We start from the raw sequence: 21,437 nt of genomic DNA, 5'->3' as shown, positions 1-21,437 counted from the left end.
TAATAATAATAATAATAATAATAATAATAATAATAATAATAATAATAATAATAATAATAATAATAATAATAATAATAATAATAATAGAGTTGGAAGGGACCTTGGAGGTCTTCTAGTCCAACCCCCTGCTCAGGCAGGAAACCCTATACCATTTCAGACAAATGGCTGTCCAGTCTCTTCTTAAAAACTTCCAGTGTTGGAGCATTCACAGCTTCTGGAGGCAGGTTGTTCTAGCTGTCAGGAAATTGTTCTAGCTGTCAGGAAATTTCGCCTTAATTCTAGGTTGCTTCTCTCTTTGGTTAGTTTCCATCCGTTGCTTCTTGTCTTGCCTTCAGGTCCTTTGGAGAATAGCTTGACTTCCTCTTCTTTGTGGCAACCCCTGAGATATTGGGACACTGCTATCATGTCACCCCTAGTCCTTCTCTTCATTAAACTAGACATACCCAATTCCAGCAACTGTTCTTTATATGTTTTAGCCTCCAGTCCTCTGATCATCTTTGTTGCTCTTCTCTGTACTCTTTCTAGAATCTCAACATCTCTTTACCAAGGCATTATAAAGTGGTATTAACACTTCATGTGATCTTGATTCTATCCCTCTGTTAATGCAGCCTAGCACTGTGCTGGCTTTTTTGGCAGCTGCAGCAGACTGCTGGCTCATATTTAAGTGATTGTCCACTAGGACTCAGAGATCCCTCTCACAGTTACTACTATTGAGCAAGGTACCATCTATACTGTACCTGTGCATTTAGTTTTTCTTGCCTAAATGTAGAACCTTACATTTTTCACCACTGAATTTCATTTTGTTAGATAGTGCCCAATGTTCAAGTCTGTCAAGATCCTTCTGTATCTTAAGCCTGTCTTCTGGAATGTTGGCTATTCCTGCCAGCTTGGTGTCATCTGCAAATTTGATGAGTTCCCCATATATTCCCTCATCCAAATCATTGATGAAGATGTTGAAAGCACTGGGCCCAAAACAGAGCTCTGGGGCATCCCACTACACACTTCCCTTCATGTAGATGCATTTCCTTTATAGTTCCATTTTGTTCAGCTTATTTCTATAAGGCAGATGAATTGGAAAACACGCTTGTTGCTTGAATGAGATAGAGTAGTAGTCTATATATTAATTGCTATCTGGAAACTAATCTATGTAAAAAAAAATGGGCATATTTTTTAAAAATTAAAGAGTTAAAATCCTTATTGGACACAACAAAAGCAATTTTTTTTAATTATTCACTTAGCCACGGGGTTGGGGGGGAAAAGAGCATATTTGTCTCAAGCTCCCAAAGTTTTTTAAGCCTGATGTATTCAAAACATTTCCAATTTTCTCCTATCATAACACAGAAAACGTAAGGCATTCAAATTTTATTGGAACACAGATAATTTAGAATGTTCTGGCAGAATGTTTCGAGTAGAGCAAAAAACAAAAAAATATTCCTTCGGGTACACAGAGCAAAAGCTAGATTTAAACTTGAATAAGTGCCTTTGGCACTTAATTCATTTGCTTAATTCTTCTGTCCAGCCATTCAGAAAAACAAAGAATCAGAATAGCAGCCTAGTTACTCCCTACTAAACCAGCTTGTCAAAGGCATTATGTCAAGATAAATGTAATTGGCTCTTAATTATGCTACCCTCATTGCCTCCAAGGGAAGAGAGTTCTGAAGCAAGGAAAGCCAGTTCAAAAACATTGTTTTAAGAAGGAAAAGGACATTTTCTAAGGGTTATCTCTGGAGGATTATAACAAATCACTGAGTTGCTGAAAATGCAGTACCTCACAATATTTTTACTATTTTTGGATATTACCAATTTGTAGATTGTTTCTTCAGTAAATAACATTATTTCTGTGCTACTATAATGTCTTATGAGCTAGTTTGTTGGTTTTGGTACCATTATAATTTTAAAAAGACTTTTCCACAGAATATTTTTAAGATACTTATGAACACGATTGTGTAAGATGCACATGTCATGCCAGTCATCTCTGGTCACATAGCATTTGTTGCCTTCCCATGTAAGCAGCTGTCATGCTGTAACTTTTTTAGTGACTACAGAGCACAGTATTTCAATGAACCATTTAACTCCATGCTGCAGAACTCCTATTATTCTAGAGATAGGAAATGCTTCTTTATCTCCACTGCCTGCTCCAAAATATGTCATCAGCAATTGTTCCTACTAGATTAAAATTTTATTTCAGGGCAAAATCTGGTGTAATATTGCCTGCATTGTAAGCCTCTTCTATTATTTTCTTTAATTATACTGGAATTTTTCTTTCCCTCAAAGATTCAGCTAATTGGGCTCATCCATCTTAGACTTAAAATACAAAGCTAAGAAATTAGACTTAAGCCCAGAATCACCCAATTATACATAAACAAACTCTGAATATAGTGAGAGTTCAACTCTTATTCCAGGAATCTCTCCTCTTTGCCCTGCTAGCATTCAGTTAATATTATATTATAAGATAATGGCTGTATGGTTAGAAGGCTTACTTCATCCATACAGGTCATCTCTTGAAAGCAACTGTTTCCCTTCTCTCTGCTATTGTGATAATGTTATATACTAGCTGCAGCAGAATATTCATTTTGTGAGACACTTTAATTCAAGATTAAAGATTCAGTATATCCTTTGTTCCCAGAATATTATCTATGTTCAGCCAGCATGAGGTTGGGGGAGAAGCATCTTTGAATGCTACAGTAGATGGTAAAACATAACCTCTATTAAAATAATGCTCCATTAAAAAAAAAGGAATGGCTAGGAACTGAAACAGCTTGCTAGGGAAAGGGAGTATTATTCTGGCATACAGGACAAGTTCCCTATATTCTGTGGAACCATAGCTCAGATCTCTTAGCAAGTGAAAGCTGCACACTATTGGCAACTTTGGCTTATTCAAAAGATACTAATGATGGATTGGGTTACATCAGCTCTGGTCAGTAATATATTAGATTTTAGTGCTTGTAGCATTTGCACTGTATGTTTGCAGTGTATTATTTACTGCACCATTACTCTGTCAACATTGTAGGTAGTTTGTTGAAAAGGATTTATTTAGTGGCTGTTTCTGTTTTTGTGGTCTCAGTTGTGATAAAGTATATGTTAAATTATGGGTATGTCTTAAAAGAAAGCTTCTTGTTTTAGCAATGATACATTAAGATTACAAAGTTATTTTGAATAAAACCATACTATTCTAAATTTCAATAACCAATAAGATAACAACATTGAAATTATACTTATTGTCAACTGCAGATCCATATAAGTTGTACAAGCTACTAAACATTATTTAGAATAAGGCACAGGGCAACATTATGTAGCTAATTTTGCATAAATACGATTGTATTAAAGAGGATTAAAGAAGTCTATTACAGTTTTTAAGTTTTCTGTTCAAGGCGTGAATGAAAATTGTAGTGTTCTGATTAGCCACATGTGCTGGTCATCCTGTTTCCTTTCCCTTCTCTTTTCCCAGCATTATAAACTTCTCAAGAGAGCAAGATCTTCTCATGTATCCAGAGGCATTTTATTTACTCTTCTGGAAAACCAAATATATCCCCATAATCAAAAACATTATCAGAAACAAATCTGGATTGATTTATTAGTAATCCATTTGTTTGGGGCTTTTTGGCTCTCCGTGATATTCTCAAGGCTCTTCTTTAACACCAAAGGCAAAAGTGTCAATACTCTTTGTTATCCTGCTTTCTCAGAGTCCAACTTTCACTTTTATAGAGTATCATAGGGAAATAAAAACATTGCCTATGTGATTGTAAAGTTTATAGGAATAGACATGTCACAAAATCTGAATATCTTTTCCAAAACCTTTGTTACTGCTATACTAAGTGCTAGTTTGCAATTGCAATCCTGAAAGGCAGGAGCCATCCACCACTTCAGTATCTTCACTGAATACTGTGATAATTCCACGATTGATTGCTATATCTATTATCAGGCATTTGATCTTCTTAATATTTAATTGCATTCCCATTTTTTACTGTGTTCCTTGACTTTCATTATTACAACTTTGCCACCCCTTTCAAGGCAGGAAGGTGAGGAAATAGATAATGCAAGAATTACAGGTATGGTACTTTATTTCTGCAGGGTATAATAACAAAATCTTAAAAGGCTGCTAGAATGTCTGGCTGCCCCATCATTCAAAAAGAATCAAGACAGGGTTATGTGAGCTTCCTTCTGATGCCTTTTTCTTTCCCAGGACTGTCATTATTATGAACTTGCATTTTAATATGACTTATATTTCATTGTATTCAACAGAAATCAAATTTGAAATCATATTGTAGAATATGCTTATTTAGAAAAAGTACACCTTGATATGTATCCTTCAATATTATATTTGTTTTTTGTCTGTCTATTTAAATTAATAGCTTGCTTAAATGAATGATATTATATTACAAATTGTGTGTCTCTCTGTGTGTTTTAAATCATGAAGTACATTGCTCCAGACTGCTTAGTTTGAATAGGCATATAAGAATTCTTCTATAGCTTATCAATGAATGATCCAGCAATCCTAATCTACTGAATGCTAGCTCTGTAGCAACTGAATGGAAGAAAGCAGGATTCTTATTTACTTGTTTAACTGGGTAAGCCAGTTAAAATATGAGATCTTCTGCTTGCAGAGATGCTTTGTGCCATTAAACCATGGTTCCCTTTCATTATGTATTCAATTTACAGTGTAAAAGATCAAAGTTCTGCTGATTGGAAAGATCCTTTTTTGTATGACATTTTCAATGCCTTCTGTAATTCCAGTCAGAGTATAAAACATAGGACCACATAAATAAACAATCTGATCTGGTGCAAGAAAGTTTAGAACTTCTTTAATTTCATTGTATACAAAGTACACTGTAATTTATAATGTTCCAACCAATGCAGTCTGTATGAGGAAAGTTGGTGATATAGCCAATTTCCTATACTTGTTGTTGATGATTTTTTACAATCTATATTTTATCCATCAATATAAATTTTGGAAAACTGTTTCTTTTAAATATTTTTCAGTACCTCATTTTATAGGCTGATTAAATAACTCTGAAAACAGTATAAACTATAAGGTAATATATAGTTGTAATTTATATCCACATATAATGAATGTGTATGTAATGGTTAATATTTCTTATTTTTTATGAGCTGGGTTAGAAAAACAGCAGGTCTTACTGCTGGTAGCATTTCAAATAATTTTTTGCTGTAGGCTCTTGTGTTAAAAAGAGGATTGATAAAAAAATCTTACATAGTTGGAATCTTAACTGACCCTAACCGAGTATAAATATTAAAACATGTTTCCTCTAATCAATGTTCATATGTATCCCCCTGTGGAAAACGACTTTGTTTTATCGTGCTTTAGCAAAGGCACCCAGATGCAGAAGCACAAACACACACATAAACACTAAACATCAAAGAATGTTGAAGTATATTTAGACTTCTGTTCAAACAAACAGAGGTAAGAAAAAGTGGTATGTTCAAAATATTGGTGATTTAAATTAAAAATAGTGATAATGAAACTGTAAGCGAAACATAACCATCAAGAGTGGTTGAATTCACATTAAATCAAAATCATAGGAAATTGTTGTGTAACAACACTAACCTCCAACAATAACATATTGTTAATCACACACACATATATACACACCAGTTAAAATATATCCAACTTTGTATTTTCAGTGCCAAGTTTTAAATACTGAATCACACTTTTGAATTTTCTTTTTACTGGGAGCAGTGCAAAGAAGCAGTCATAAGATCAGTGTAATTACTTCCCTGCTTTTTGTCCCCCTCCCCCTTTTTTTTCTAAATAAAGTGGATTTATTAGTGTGAAAGGCTAAATGTTTTTGTGTGGGTTTTCCTTTGTAATACACAGCAGCTTTAATAGCCCCTTAGAAAGATGTTGCCTGTTGGGGGGAATTGGATCAGCTAGTAAATATTATGCAAGTATGCACACATTTAACCTTCAGTGTTCCTTTATTACTGTATGGTCAAAGTTAGGGGAAAGTAAAAAAAAGTGTGCTAATTAAAAGATGTAATGTTAAGATATTGCCCCGAAATTGAGCAGCAGAAATTATTCTGAGGACCTGTCTGGTTAAAGAGGGCAATACTACTATCTTTATCTCATTGCATATTTTTATTTTATTTGATTTTGCATCATATGATTCCAGAGCAATTCTGAATGTCTCACAGTATAAAACAAAGTATAAATACAATACCATAAATAAAAAGTACAAAAAGAGAAATGAAAAAATGGCAGTCTGGAGAAAATATCAACCCAAAACAAGAAATATCAATCATCTCTAACAAGGGAAGATCCATCCATCCTATCACAAGGCTTAGGCCACGTTTATGGTCTTCCTGAATGCCATCAGGATGAGAACTATTGTTATGCATCATAACAAAGAAGGCTTGGTTCCTGGGTCCCGAAAGATGACATCGTTTTACCAAGGGAACCGGAGCATGTCCTCTCTGTCATTCCTTCCTGCATAGGCAAAAACTGCAGAAGATAGGTGATCTCTCAAATGGGTGGTCCCTATGTCATGTAGAATTTTATAGTGATAACCAACACCTTAAATTAGACCTGGAAGACCTAGAACCAGTGCAGCTCCCAAAGCAGGAGTGTTACAAGGTCATCCCAAGGCATTCTCGATAAGATGTAACTTCATCAATATATCAAGAGATAGCACTCTTAGTAACTAACCTCAAAAATTCAACATCGATTTGAGAAAGGGAATGTGCTTCCCCCGTTGCCTTCCCCGATCCCATTAAAAGTTCCTATTATTCAAGTACTATTAGTTTTAATATTCAAAAATTATTTATAGGATTGAACTTTCAAAAAACAAATTACAGCCACTTGAATCTGTGTAATTCTTTTCCAGCAGTTGAATAATTTCTGATAAATTATGGGTCAAAGCAAAATTTGGTTTTCACATTTTTTTTTCTTAATGACATTCTATAAAGGAGATAAATATCTAAGGAAACCTATCAAAGGAATATATTTGAATTGAGACCCAAATCAAACTAGGATTATGGCGTGTTAGAGTGTTAGATACATAAGCATTGCTTAAACAATTGTGCTGCAAAAAAATGAAATAAATTCTGGCTCCAAAAACACTATATAAGAAGTAATAGCAAAGATTTGTTGAGCTTAGGGATCAAGGAATCACTTTTTATTAAATTGGCAAAAGCGAGGATTGAGCAAAGAAATTAACCTTGAGCAGCAGTGCTGGGAAACAAACACACCAATAAAAAAATGACATGCTTGAGAAGGCTTTGTACTTTGTTGATTAGAACAAATACAAATTGCATGCTAATTCAGAAGTATAAATTGGTAGCATCTACTGGTGGAATGATACATAGTGACAGTGACAGTTCTATCGTATGAATTTTCTTGTTGAATAAAGTAGAATCTGACTAGCATCCCTGATGTAACTTTAGTATTAAACACCTCTGGGCATAGTTCAGTGCATACACAGATCTCCTGAGTTTACGGGATTCAGTGGGGCAACTCTAGGCTAACATGATGAGTTTAAAAATATTCCTTTAATTTGAGGGAAACATGGAAATGAGAACAGCCATCCCAAGATTTTTCTGATACCCTTGTCTATCCTGGACACCATACAATGATTCATGGATCTCTCATTATTCCACTGCACCTGAAAGAAAGTTTTGTTGACTGTATTCTCTAGGGAGGGAGTAAGAATAAAAACAAATTGTATGCATTTCTGGCATGTTTGTGCATGAGACTTATTGTTCAGGAGCTTTTGATGTCAATTTCAGATTAAATTCTTGTATAGGTCTCATGACTTCTCAAGGAAAGCCTACTCTTTTCCTGCTCTTGTGTTCTATTTTGGCATTCTGATAACATAATACTTGATCAGATACAGTCTTTTGTGTATTATGTTGCCAGATACATTCCCAGTACAATATGGTCTGCAGCAAGTTTGGTCTTTCTCTCTGTACAAAAAAGAAAGAAAACAAGAGAAAATTGATAGAATCCCTTCTCCAGCTTCTTTAAAAAAATAACTACCTCTCGCACCCCAAAATTGGTTATCCTGATTTAAATAAGGATTATGAAAATGTTAGTATATAAGGTTGTTTGAAATTCCAAAAATCCTTCCCACTCAATGGGGGGGCTTAACAACACATGAATCATGATGCAAATAACAGAGATTACAAATTTCTGGCGGACATTATCATGCTCAAACTGTCTTTAATCAACACCAAGAGAGCAGTGTAACTCTGTGGCTCTTGCTTTTGGCTCATCTGCGTACAAGATTCCAGTGACTCTGCAACCAACTCTTTGTGGGATCCTCTCTATTTGTTGGTATTTATTGGGCAAGCTTTCCACCACAACACAATGTCGTCATGGCATGCATAGTATTATTTTGAGCCATTATAGCTTCGTATGGACATCTATGAATCTTCTGTTTAAAGTCTGGCATTATCTCCAATAAAGTATAATATAACTTTCTTTGAGCTGATTCTACATAATAACAAACAAACAAAAACAGATACTGCAAACAAAACTGAGAAACAATACCTTACATATCAAAGGAACCACCCCAGACCTTGTACTTGTACTCCCCAGAGATGGGGAGGCCTTGCAAGTTCTATGTTATGTACTAAAAACTCATCCTTGCCCAATTTGTTCTACTAAATAAAACTATTTTTTCATTGGAAAAAAATGGACTTGAATATTCCTGGTGACTGGTTTCCTTGAATTGTATTTGTTACTGGAGATATTTGCAAAATTCCTTATGATTGTTCAAATGGTTAAAAGAAATGTCAACAACTAAAATAACTTTCAGAGCAATCAGACGGAGCTGTATGTATGCCTATTTTGAGATTCAACTTCTCATTCAAGATGTCTTCCCTGATCTTTACATCTGCATTTATCTTAGATTCTAGACATTTCTAGTCTAATGAAATTTAGTGTATGTAATGGAAAATAATTGTCTGCAATCTGTTCTCATCAATTCAAAGCTAAAAGGGCTATTTAAACCATCCAATTTGTCTAAAAAAGTAAAAATATTTTAAGAGTAATTATTTTTATCCTATTTAATATTGATTTAACATTATTTCTGTTAACATTGATAAGTAAATATTGTTTAATAATAAATGTTATTAAATAATATTGAAACTAAATAAATATTTCTCAACTAGAATAAGAAAAATCATGTTCACAAAGATTTAATTATTAGTAAAAAATTAACAAATAATTACTTCTTTTGTTAAAAAATACATTTATAAATCTTTAATGTTTGAATATTCCCTGTTGTTTCAAGATGGCAAAGAAACAAGACAGTTGTGATGAAAGCACTTTCATTCAAGTTTAATTTGATCTTGTTCTTTAACTTTGACAGCTTGGTTCTGATTGTTCCATCTGTTATGTACATGTCTTTAAGTGACTAAATCTCAAGGGGAAAAATAACCCATTCTTCAGTGAGTTGGCACATGTTACCTCATTTTCAAGAAATCATTATCCAGTCTCCCTCTGTTTCTTTGTTGAAATATGAACTCTAATTTCATGAGGCTTTTAAAAATTAGGTGAAAATTTCCTTTTCTTCATTTGTAAAGAAGAATTTTACAAAATTCTCAAATGTCTATAAAAGTTGGAATAGAAGTAACTTGATTAAAAGAAAAGAACACAAAGCTTTGAAAGTTTAGCTTTATAAAATCTGCCTTTGAGTTCTTAGAAATTCAACCTTATCTGTATATGCTGAGTTGTTGTCTTTTTCTTTTAACCATTTTTACTAATTCAGTTTTTAAAAATTAACTAATGTTTAATAATTACATGGTAGAAAGATATAGCATATTCTTTTCATTTTAAGAATAGTTTTTCTATTCAATTTGACTGACATAATTGGATGAGAATTTCTTTCACCTCAATTTCTGGAAACATGTTTCCTTCCATAATATTAACAGAAACCCTCCTAGCTGAAAATATTCTTATTTTTGTGATAGTTTGAAGAAGAAATTACAGTATCAAAACCTAGAAATGTTGGTTATCTTCGAAAGTAAGAAAAAAGCAGAAATAATGTTGAATCATTAATAACATTGAACCAATAACTTTAAAAACCTTTAGTTAAATGCACTTGATTCAGATGAACTCAGATCACCAACAAAAAAAGGTATAATTTGGAGCAGATCTTCATTTCCCCACAGTGCTTTTTTTGTAAAAAAAAAAAAAAAAAAAAGGTGCCAGAACTCACACATGTCATACAACCCACCCTTGCCTACCCTACAAGGTTCCATCCAAAAAAGGTGCTGGAACTCCGTTCTGGGCGTTCTATGACAAAAAAAAAAGCCCTGTTTCCCCATAATGAAATAGATAAATCTGAATTCATTTCATTCTGATTCTGGATTTCTACAGATCTTAGATTTAAGTTTATTTCTTCTTATCTCTTGTCTATTGTAAATGGTAGCAACAGAATAAAACAAATTATTAAAAATGTTTAAATAAACATCACAGAGAGTAGATTGGATGGAATTTTCCGACTAGTGTAACTGTTCTGAAAGAATTAATCCTGCCAAATTTTATATTAATAGGTTTGGGGTAGGATTACACAATACAGGTTTGAGAGTTCAAAACAGAATGTGCCAATGTTGTTTTTTTGGACATTTATTATGACTACATTATGCAGCATAGACATATCTTTAACTACCTAACCTGCAAAATTTCAGAATAATTAATGCATTGCATTTAAGGAAGCAGAGGCTTCCAGAGGTATCTGCGGAGAAGACAAGGAGATCAAATGACAAAAGCATTTGCAACACAAGTTCTCTCCTTTTTGTATGTGCATTGTAACTCCACATAGACATAAGAAAAGGGTGGAATATGTATTAAAATAAAGCAACTTTTTTCATTTTGTCAAAAGTACAAGATCCTGAAGATGCATCTTGAGTTTTCTAGTTTAGAGTGCAGGAGAAAATGAATAAGATTCCTTTTTCCTGTTAATTGCCATTTACAATTTTTTTATGAAAATGGAATAAATCAGTAAAAGTGAATAGACAAAAAATCTTCAGTTTTTAAGGATAGGTACGGATACTGTGGAGTTAAAGCATCATGAATGAAAATAGTTTTTTGTTTGTGTTTGTGTGTTGTGTTCAAATAAAACAAACTACAGTATAGTAGAATCAAATGGATAAACGTTTTCCAAGAAAACATCCAATATAATATTTAATACCATCTCAGCTCCAGAGAAAACCGCCAAAGATCATTGAACAGTAAAACAGTCCTTCAGACATTCCTCCCTCAAAATTTTGGGCTTTAGTAGATAGACAGTCCCAGTAAATCCATTAAATATGTTATTAGTTATAAATTTTGCAACTAGTTGTGTTAGAATACCCAGTGAATCAATGATTAAATGTCATTTTCCATTTTTTAATGTTTTCTCTCCACACTGATTTTCAAATGTACCCCTTCAGCCATCTGTACAGATTCCAGAACTGGAATAGGGCAAGTTATCAATCAAAATTAATATTAGATAGTTAACAAGCTATCATGAAAACCTAGCATGTATATCAATTAAAAATGTTTTTGTCAAGAAGTTGGCAATAAAGCTGTCTATAAAGTAATACAAAAATATGTTTTTCTATAAAAATATGGGAAATTTGTTTTGTTTTCTTGTGCTTCATATATCTGACTTACCAAAATAATATAATTTATTGTACCAAGGCAACATGCATGAGTGGAAAATTTCCAGAACCAATAATTTTGTTCCATCTGTGGTCTGGCTTCTGTTGTTCAGACCACTGGTCACTAATATAATAATTTTAGAAAAAAGAAGTAGCATTTGTCCTCCTTTTCGAATTATGTATTATTAGGGTGTTTTTATCTATATCGGATGGGCAGCATTGGAGAGATTAAAATATAAAATTCAGTTTTCAAACTTATATTATCCTGTTGAAAGCCATCTAACGATGTGATAACCCTAACCCTAACCCTCTCCTAAAAAAGCAAAGTTAGATACTGAATGAAAATTGTCCAGTATGATCGCATCTAGTGATATAGCTTCTTGAAGAAGGGGCAACCAATTTCTCCTTATGGGGCAGAGAGATCCCCTCTCTCAGAGAGGAATAAACCACTGCTAAAACCCAACCACACAACACCCCCCAAGTAGCCTTAGTTAGGAGGAGCATGGATCTAAGGAGCAGGTGCCTGAGCTCACAGCCATAAGGACTCTGTCCACTTCCTCAGCAACAACAGGTTAAAACCATTCATAGATAACCAGGCAAGACTGTACTCCAGGCATCTCTATTGGACGTGTATCAAAGTTGGTGTCCAACTGTGAATGGGATTGAATGATTTTGTCAAATAAATGCTCTGAAAATTCTTCCACATGAAGGAATAAAGGAATTAATAACCTGAAAAACACCCTGGCCTGGTGGCTCCAAAATGTCTATCCTGCTTGTTGCAAATCTCTTTGTGATCATTCTAATTACCAAGTAGATCCCTTCATTGCTACTATAAGTGAATAGGTTATTCCAGCACAAGCTTAAACTGAGCAGTGCCTTTTTAAGACCCTGGATGTGTAATCATACAGAAAAGCAATTTTTCATTGCACAAGGGAGAAGGAGATATTGTCTCCAAAATCAGGTGGTCTTGGACATCTCCCTTAATCAAAAATACTGTAGTTTCTTCACTTTAGCAACTATCATTTAAAAGTGATGCCTGTTAACTCATAGGCTTACCTTTTAAAATCTAACCCTAACCAATTAAATTTCATGACTTCCAGTATGGTACATTATTTCATTAATCTGTGGTTTTGTGTTTTTTTTCTTTCCCATTGTTAGTGTGTCAATTCTTATCTTCAATATTTCTCGGCAATGCTTTGTTCTGGTGAAGCAGTTCCGTCCAGGTAATTCTCTTCCTTACTTTGGCTTTTATTTTCTAGCAAAGTAAAGCTCTGATGGATGTAATCGTAAAAAGCTGGTGGGCCTCTGTATAGTTGCAGCATAATAATTTGTTTTGTAGCAAGAGGAAGCTGCAGTCGACCTTCTGGTAAATTACTGTACTCTGAGCTTCCTGATAGAATGTTACCATCCTGAGATCTTTCAATTTCACTGTAAGTTTATACCTCTCAATTAAGGTGAAAAATGTTTTCCGCTAAAGAGAAAATCTATCACTTGTATCTCCTGCTATTTCTCTAAGGCAAAGGAGACAGAGTCATGACAATGGGCTATAACTCACTAACCCGGCATCATTTTATGGATAGCCAATTGTTGTTACAGAAATCTATCTGAAGGATTGTCTAGTGCAAACCTAGTTTAAAGATTTCTAAAACAGGCGAACCACAGATTAAATTTCTCATCAAGCGTGAACACCTGTCCATTTGTGAGACTCCTGATCACAGTCTTCTCCATTATAATGAGATAATTTCTGTTACTATTGGAGCAATTATTTATAATTCAATAGCTATATATACAAATGAGTAAGTACACATGCCCTATCTTGTATTCTTTTTCTGACAATAGAAGAATGGTTACCTTACCATCCTTCCTAATATCTATAAATATCTATAAGTTTAATAAAAAAATAACTTATGTAGTGGCAGAAGAGGTAAACAAAATAAACAAAATGACAATGCAAAATGAATTGATTTTAAAAAACATGAAATTTCAGAAAAGTAGGATTTACAGTGGTTTCAAACCTACTTCCATTAAAAGGGATAAAAATATCTCATCTGTCCAGCACCCACTGATCTAACTTCTACTGGTGAGAAACCTAGAAATAAGTCTCATTTGCTTCTTTTAATTGGTAATCAGAGTTGTATGAAAGAAACAGACTTTTATGTACTGACATACCAGCTCACCATTAGCCAGGGGCCATGATAAGAAATCCTCCAAGAATTTCTATTGCCAGTGCTTTCCCCCCATGTTTGGATGCCAACTTTTTCATGTACTTTAAACAGTTCTAGTCAATCTTAGACAATTAGCAGGGTAATCTTTCTGTATTACTTAGTATGATCCAGCCTTACTGTGTTCACAAGCTAGGAAAACGGGGAGGGGGAGAAGGCTATAGGATAGACTGGGAAAAAGACAGTGGTAAAGCACTTCTATATTGTTATAGAACATTGCATGCATGTGTCTATTTAGTCACCGAGAATTAAGTAATTTGGGGAAATTTTACCTTTTTACATACATGAAAATTAAAACTATTTACTCAGTCTTAATGTCAAACTGCAGTACAAATAATCCCATTTCATAAAGGCTGCACTCTGCACAACCAAGGCTCCATATAACAGTAGTTAACACAATAGTATAAATTGAATCAGATAGATAAAACCTTGTTCTTTTTAATTTTCTTTGGTGGAAAAATATTTCTCTTAATGTTTCCTTTATGTGCATTGTATCATAACAATTGTTTCTAGATTAATGAAAAAACCCTATTGCAAATTCTACTTGGCAATCTCTGCAAAGGGCTAGTATACACTCAGAAGAGGCTTTTCAAACAACCATATATATATTATAACTCTAGTGATACAGCAACTGATTTGGCCGGCCGAAAGAGTCAACACTGTGCACATGGTACCTCATGTACACACCAGTGTCCCAAAAAGAATCAGTGACTCCTGGAAAATATTGTAAGCATGTTAGCTAACAAACAGAAATTGTCCCTGAAATAACAATAATTCTGGAAGAAGAAAAAAATCAAACTCTAAGCCATTCAAGTATGTCTTCTGCTCTGCTCAATGCAATTAATTATTTCCATTCAACTCGCAAAATACTCAGAATATTAGATATTCCAGTGTACACCTCATTAAATGAGTCAGATTCCTTCAGACTTTTACAGCTTAAATATATATACAAGAGATTAATTGTTATTAAAGCAGATTTGTTTTAATTCTGCCCTTCAAGTCTGTTGTGGCAATTCAATCCAGAAAAGAGAGGCAAGAAATGTTTTAGTTAATATTATTAACATAATAATCATATTTACCATTTTCTATCTTCTCCCTGATTTGAAGGAAATGAGGCAAAGCCACATAATCTGAATAAAGCCTAATTATTTAATTAAAATAATTGCTCTTCCTATATTTGTTTTAAGGGTAATAAAGAAAGCCATGAAATTGAGTTCACGATATCTATATTACTGGCAGCTTTTTGAGGAAAATGGCCATTTGAAAGTAGTACTGAGAATTGTGATGCTCTTCCATTTTTTTAATGCATGGAAGGATGGGATGTGATCTACTTGAGACATCCTGTTTCTCTTTTCAGAGAAATGCAACCTGACCATGTAAACTCAAAAAAGTGACAAGTGATTGATTTTACTTTTTGCATTTTTTTTTCAGCTGTCTATATGTGCGAAATGGAACAACAATGTCCTCAGTACTTTGGGAATAAAACTGAAGAGAGCTGGTGCCCTCTGTCTGATTTCTTGCCTGCTTCAAAAGGAATAACATATGAACTCTGTGCTGGTATTGTAGACAAGCCAGAGCTCTCTTTGGAAGAAATTGCTTGCGAGGAAATTTTAGAAGAATGTGGCTATGAAGTTCCTGTAACCAGCCTAAAAAGAATCACTTCATACAGGTTGGTAGATCAATGATTTTCAAAGACTAATCAAGGTTTTGTAAACCTCACCGGACATATGTTGCAATCTGCTAGATATTTTGACAGATTTTTTTTCCCCCATTGGGTTTGTCTGAATTTCCTTGGTTTGTTTATTTTTTCCCCAGTCCCATGTTCCCAGTAAAGTAACAGAGTTTTTAGGCTTTAGTAGATCATTGCAACTAGGTTATAGTCACAAATAGTTAGAATGACTGGCCTTTATCTTTGGGCATCTGGGAATTGGTGGTAGTGACATCTGCTATAAGAGCTCGGAAGATGAAGGCAAGAAGAAAGAGTTGTTCCTCTTTGAACTTCATATCTAAGGCTTCAGGGTAATAAATCCCTTGTAAAGCACTTATAAATTAATTATATTACTATATTGCCATATTTGAGAATGATTTGTGATATAAAAACAAAAGACACAGTGACCAAAACAAAGTTCAAATAATATCAATTAAACTGTCATAATACTGAAATGTATTGTTCTGATCCCATTCTGGCAATCCGAAATAAAAGGCTCTCTGTAACACCACCATTTTTACAACCTTTCTAAGAACATCAAGGTGAAGGAGCAGCACTTCCCTCTAAGAACCCCTACCACCTTCTCAAAAGCAGGGCAGGGAGCCCTTAAACATCCTTTCATGAATGAGCATAAGGAACAGGAGGAGTCCATGTATAGAAGATGGTCCTGAAGATACATAAGAACTAAATCATTTAAGCTTTAAAGAATAAAATCAGTATGTTGAATTATAACCAAAAACCTATTGGTAACTAGTACAAAACCTGCAGATCTGATGTATTGCTGTAACAATTCTGATCCATCAACCATCGGGCCATCTATATTATGTTATAATAATTTAAACTCTAACATAGAGAAGGACATGATTTACCATTGCCAAGAGTTTTTTGGAGTGAGTGGCTAGAATAAATCAAATGAATAAGTAAATAAATAAATGTTCTCCTGCTACTAATAGAGCTAAGTAAAGACTGTCTGACCACAGTTGAGCAGTAGTTTTGAGTTACAGACTTGCTTCTATAGGGGGGAATGTGCAGCCCTTTCAGACTAAAATACTGTCAGCTGGTTTTTGGACAAAAATTGCAAGGAAGACAAAATGCAATAAAGGCATAATAGAAGACAATATCTTGTCTTCTACTTGATTTTATGTAATATAGATAATTCCTTAAAACATGCAATATTTATATATTCTAAGGACACATTATTACTATGCTGTATGCATATATACAGTTTATTTTTAGTGTACAGTAATTCATTTGTTCAAAGCCACATATAGTAATGCAGATAGGAAAACAGAATCTTGTATATATGAATCTATACTAATTTGCATATAATAGTCATTTAGTAGCTGTCAAAAGATTCAGAAGTTTCCCAGTTGTGCTATTTAATTAAAATATACAAAAAGGAAAGAAAGATGTCAAGGACTGAAGTCAAAATGGTCTACAATACATACTAAGTTTTGTTTTATTAGTAATCTACTGATAGTCTCTGGTCAGTAAATATCACCATAAATCCAATCCAATCTACAACCTTTATAAACATGAACAAAAAGGCAAGGGAGACAATGAAAATTTTATCATAGTCTGCACAGAAGCTCCAAAAGAAAAATCTTTTATCTGTTGTGTTATATAATTGATAAGCAGTTTGCTTCGTTTTCTTCTTTGCACAGAATTGATAATACCTTTTGCTACATTTAATTTTCATAGAACTCCATCAATGACCTCTTACATTCCAGGCCTGCCACTATCAAAACTTTCTGCTACCAAGGGAGTTTTTACATTTAACACAACTTTGTCATCCAAAATAGTAGCTCTATGGATCTTCCCTCTTTACTCTTTTACCCAAGTTGGGATCTCATCGCATTGCACATTTTTCTTGCCACTAACAGCCTTTGAACTGACCCAGAGGTAGGGAAACACATAACTGGATGAAATTGTATAACAAGTAACTAGTGAAGCATGAGTTGGGGCTGCTGTTATCACCAGCATCACCTTGAAAAAGTCCCTTTCTATTTACCGTACTTTTGTTTGCTGATTCTTAAAATTAAAAGCCCAAGACCACTCCAGTCACAGTCAGTCTAGACAAATGGCTAAATCACCTATTTACTGCCAAAACTGATTAAAGAAGGCAATGCCAGAACAATAAACAGTATTAGCCCTTGACTTCCTGCAGATGTAGGTATTTAGAGCTCTTAGATGTTCTGTCTTTTTAAATGCATTTGTTGACTACAGCAAACACTTGTATCCGAACACACTGTTTCAAGATTGTTGAGATGGACTATTTTCTGGCCTTGGGGTAACTGAAGGATTATTTCAGTTATTAATTATATTATGAGATCTGTTTTTTTATTCCAAAGTTACTGTTGTAAGGACACCACCATTTTTATAAGGAATTTAATATTGTTGCTGTTTCATTGAAATTCAGTCAGAAATGAGAGGAGAAGCCAACTATGTGTGTATAGAGTATTTGGAATTAAAGAAATGTCAGGAATTAAATACTCTGAAATGAAAATGTGCTTATGGCCTTCTGCCTCCCCAGATTGCAATTTTCTGAAAAAAGCATCTGTTCTTATACTTGAAAATGCATGTCAAAATATATGGAAAAGTGGTGACTTTAAAAGGAAGCAAAACTTTGCTTTTCCTCTTGACAACTGTGTTAAAGTGGACAATAACATTTTTAAAAATGAAGAAGGTAGAGGAAGGGGAGAAAGGGGGAATTAAGTATAAATCCTCAGCTGCCAATCCTGGCAAATGTTGTTTCCTGTTGGATTAACAAGCTGTTTGCTTAAAGAGAGAGGACACTGAACAGAGGAGAAGACTTTTGCTACTCCTTGGAGCCACATTAGAGGACTAATTTTATAGATGAAAAAGTGCTTTCTTTGGTATGGAATAAAACCTGCAGTCCTAGCAATGCTTTGTTGGGAATCAGTCTCATTATATTCAGTACAATACTTTTGAGGAAAAATGGACAATTACACCTTAACAGTTGCAGCTTAGAATTCTGTTGTACACAATATATCATTACTATTTTTTTGATCTGTAATGTAGAAGTCAACCCTCAAAAAAGGCTTTGATGATGTAAATTCTTCCTTACCACCATTCTAATCCACCATGTGATATTAGATTATACCTGTATGTTGCAAACTAGTATTAGCCAAATAATTGGGAAGAAAGGTAACACTGAGATAAAAGTTACTGGAAAGTTTATATACACTGTATGTGTTTTGTATGTTTCTGAATGGAGAGCCATCATAATAGAATGGCCTCAGAGCTCTCTTGTAAGATATTTTACATCTCAGCATTTCCTCTTTTATAATTCTTACATTCTAGTTTCCCTACAAATGAACCCACGCCTGGGTTAGTGGAAAGGTGTATGTATTGTTCTGAGCTGAGAATTATTTTAGGTCACAAAAGAAGGCCAGGAAAAGCAAAAATATCCATTGTAAAATTATTCTGGGCTAAACATTGCTCCATCCAGCACCAGTTTTGTCTGCTCTAGTAATATCAAGTCTAGAACGCCAGGTTCTTTCAGCCTTTTGGAACTTTGTAATGAGAAATGTCAGGGTTGATTCATGTCTGTCACTTTCTCGACTATGTGAGCATTCCTCTACAAACCATCTTTTTCGCCTATATCCCAGTGAATCACCTAGTCTGCTTCACCTTTGCTGTATTGTAATATCTGCTGATTAACTGAGCACTGTTGGTCAGTCAACATATAAGGACTACACATACATTACATATTTGCATTGTCAACCTATCTGGGAATGAATACCTCCTTCTATGACCTTCTGTCATACAAGAAACAGAATTGGTAAGCAGAAGGGCACCTGCAGATGAGATGAGTAGGATACCTTGTTAAGCCCGAGACAAGGGGAGGGGGAGAGTTACATAATGTGATTTGATATTGACTTGGGGAAATTATTTTTTATCGTAAGTTGGATAGAATCTGGAAAGTAAATGGCATAAAAAATAAATTGCAATCATCAGTTCAGGATGTAAGCTAGATGTTGCTAGATCTCCACAGTTCAGAAATGGTTGTAGCTCGCACATTAGATGTAAGTAACTATACAGACACACTCCTTATTACCCATGCCACCTAAAAATCTGAAGAAGCTGTATTTAAAGTTCCCTTCCAGTCTATAGACCTGCTTTCTCAGAGGGAATGCAACCCCAAGAGCCTGGATTCTTACTGACAAACAGCACTTTTTATTTTCCAGATTTAATTTGTTTTCCCTCCTATAGTCTAGCAACTTTTTCTTTTGTTAGATGACAAGGAAAAGTAGACATTGCCCATCCTCAAACTGTAGTTGCATTTCAAAAGTATATTGGATACAATACCAGAGGCTCATTTCATTTTTAGCTTTATAAATTAATTTTCTTTGATGTTTTATAAAAATAAAATATAGGAAATGGAGTATAATCATACATAATGTAGTTATTTTTGTGCAGTGCTACATACTGTATTGTAATCTATACATGAATGCAATTTTAACCTCACTATACTGTGGTTAATGACTGTAGTATAATTTAGTGGAATCACCTGCTAGTACACCTGCCTCTAAGATTATTAGAGTATATCATTTTGTGTCAATTGCTGCTATTCTGTGGGTATTGTTTTCCTCCACCTGCTACTTATAACCTCGGAACTGTGTGAAGGTCTAAGAAATTACCTAAGGAAATTACCTTTATTGCTCACCGATTGTCTGTTCCTGGATTTGGAATGTAATACAAAGAACATTATGAGTCTACATATAAAATGTGATATAAAATGTTTTCTATAATCTAGATTATAGATTGTCCCAAATTACATTCTGTTGAGGAATGAAAGTTAAATTTTTACTTAAGCATAGAACTTTATAATACGATTAATGAGAATCCATTTTTAAGCATGAATATGAAAATTCAGTAGAATTCAATAGAAAATTACCTGCCTTGTTCTGTTGTTATGCTTGAAGCTGCCTACAGTTGATTGGAGAAAAAAAAGGAAAAAAGTCTTGTATGAAAAAATGTTAGAACATTGATTCTCCCAATAGAAGTAAATAGAAAGGCATAAGGAAAAGAGATAAGGAAGTTACTTGCAATGGAATAAATTGAATTATATTACAAAATATCACACATAAATGTGTGGACTTTACTAATGAAAAGTATGAAAAAAGATGTTTTGTAGAATGATTAAGTGAAAGAAGTTGGGCCTGAGAAAAAATAATGAAATTAATTAAGAGTATATGAGAATGATTTGCTGCAAAAACTGAAGGCAAGAAAAAGATATATTTAGAGAAATGAAAAAGTAATTGTAAAGAATGTATTTAAAGAGCAAAGAATGATTAAGATTAAAAAGGCAGAAAACAGTGTGATTTTGGAGTTGTTAAAATTGATTTGAAAATGGGTCAAATAAACTTTCAATGTAGTAAATAGAATTAAGAATAAAAAGTGATTACGTTTTTTGGGTTTGTAGTTAATGCTGGAAGGAATGTTTTGAAGATTTGTATGGGAATGGTTGAAGAATGGAATTAAAATGAATGATGTTAGGGTGCAAAGGAAAACGATAAAAAGCTCCCAATAAGGTATTATTAAATACCTTTTATAAAAAGTGAAGTGAAAGGTTTTGCACATCTTGGAAAGGAATGATGTGCAATCTTTCCCTTTGTTCATCATTTTTTAAATAGCTCCATTTATCTATACTGATGGTTCTGAAAAAGATAACAGTAGGAATTTACAACTGATGAGATGAAATATGGCTGAAGACACTGAAGCTTATCAAGAAAGCTGGAAGGTTTTTTCTTTAAGCTATAGAGCTTAAAGAAGAAGCCCCCAGAGCAGGTACCTATCAAAGAGACCCAACAGCAGAAAGCAGGTTTCAGGTAAGAAGATGTACCAATGCAGTTCTCATTATATCATTTAGACCAGTGTTT

General features: G+C 33.9%; 1 protein-coding gene across 2 annotated transcripts in view; it reads left to right on the top strand.

Annotated features, from left to right (window-relative positions):
• The first annotated feature begins 3,998 nt into the window (after positions 1 to 3,998).
• The window catches only part of NUDT14 (nudix hydrolase 14), a 20,691-nt gene continuing 3,252 nt past the window's right edge, over positions 3,999 to 21,437 (top strand). Inside the window, exons 1-3 of one of the 2 annotated variants that reach the window (XM_029285320.1) lie at positions 3,999 to 4,049; positions 12,760 to 12,824; positions 15,255 to 15,492. In XM_029285320.1, coding sequence (XP_029141153.1) covers positions 15,263 to 15,492 — 230 coding nt within the window. In that variant the 5' untranslated portion in view covers positions 3,999 to 4,049; positions 12,760 to 12,824; positions 15,255 to 15,262. Of the gene's footprint in view, positions 4,050 to 5,017; positions 5,034 to 12,759; positions 12,825 to 15,254; positions 15,493 to 21,437 lie in introns of those variants that run through there. The other variant, XM_029285321.1, reaches the window with a different exon arrangement.

This window comes from Protobothrops mucrosquamatus, unplaced genomic scaffold (assembly GCF_001527695.2).
Source record: "Protobothrops mucrosquamatus isolate PMUCROS unplaced genomic scaffold, P.Mucros_1.0 scaffold1500, whole genome shotgun sequence".
Classification (NCBI taxonomy): Eukaryota; Metazoa; Chordata; class Lepidosauria; order Squamata; family Viperidae; genus Protobothrops; species Protobothrops mucrosquamatus.
Note: the sequence above shows the minus strand (reverse complement) of the source record. Positions and strands in the feature narration are given on the sequence as shown.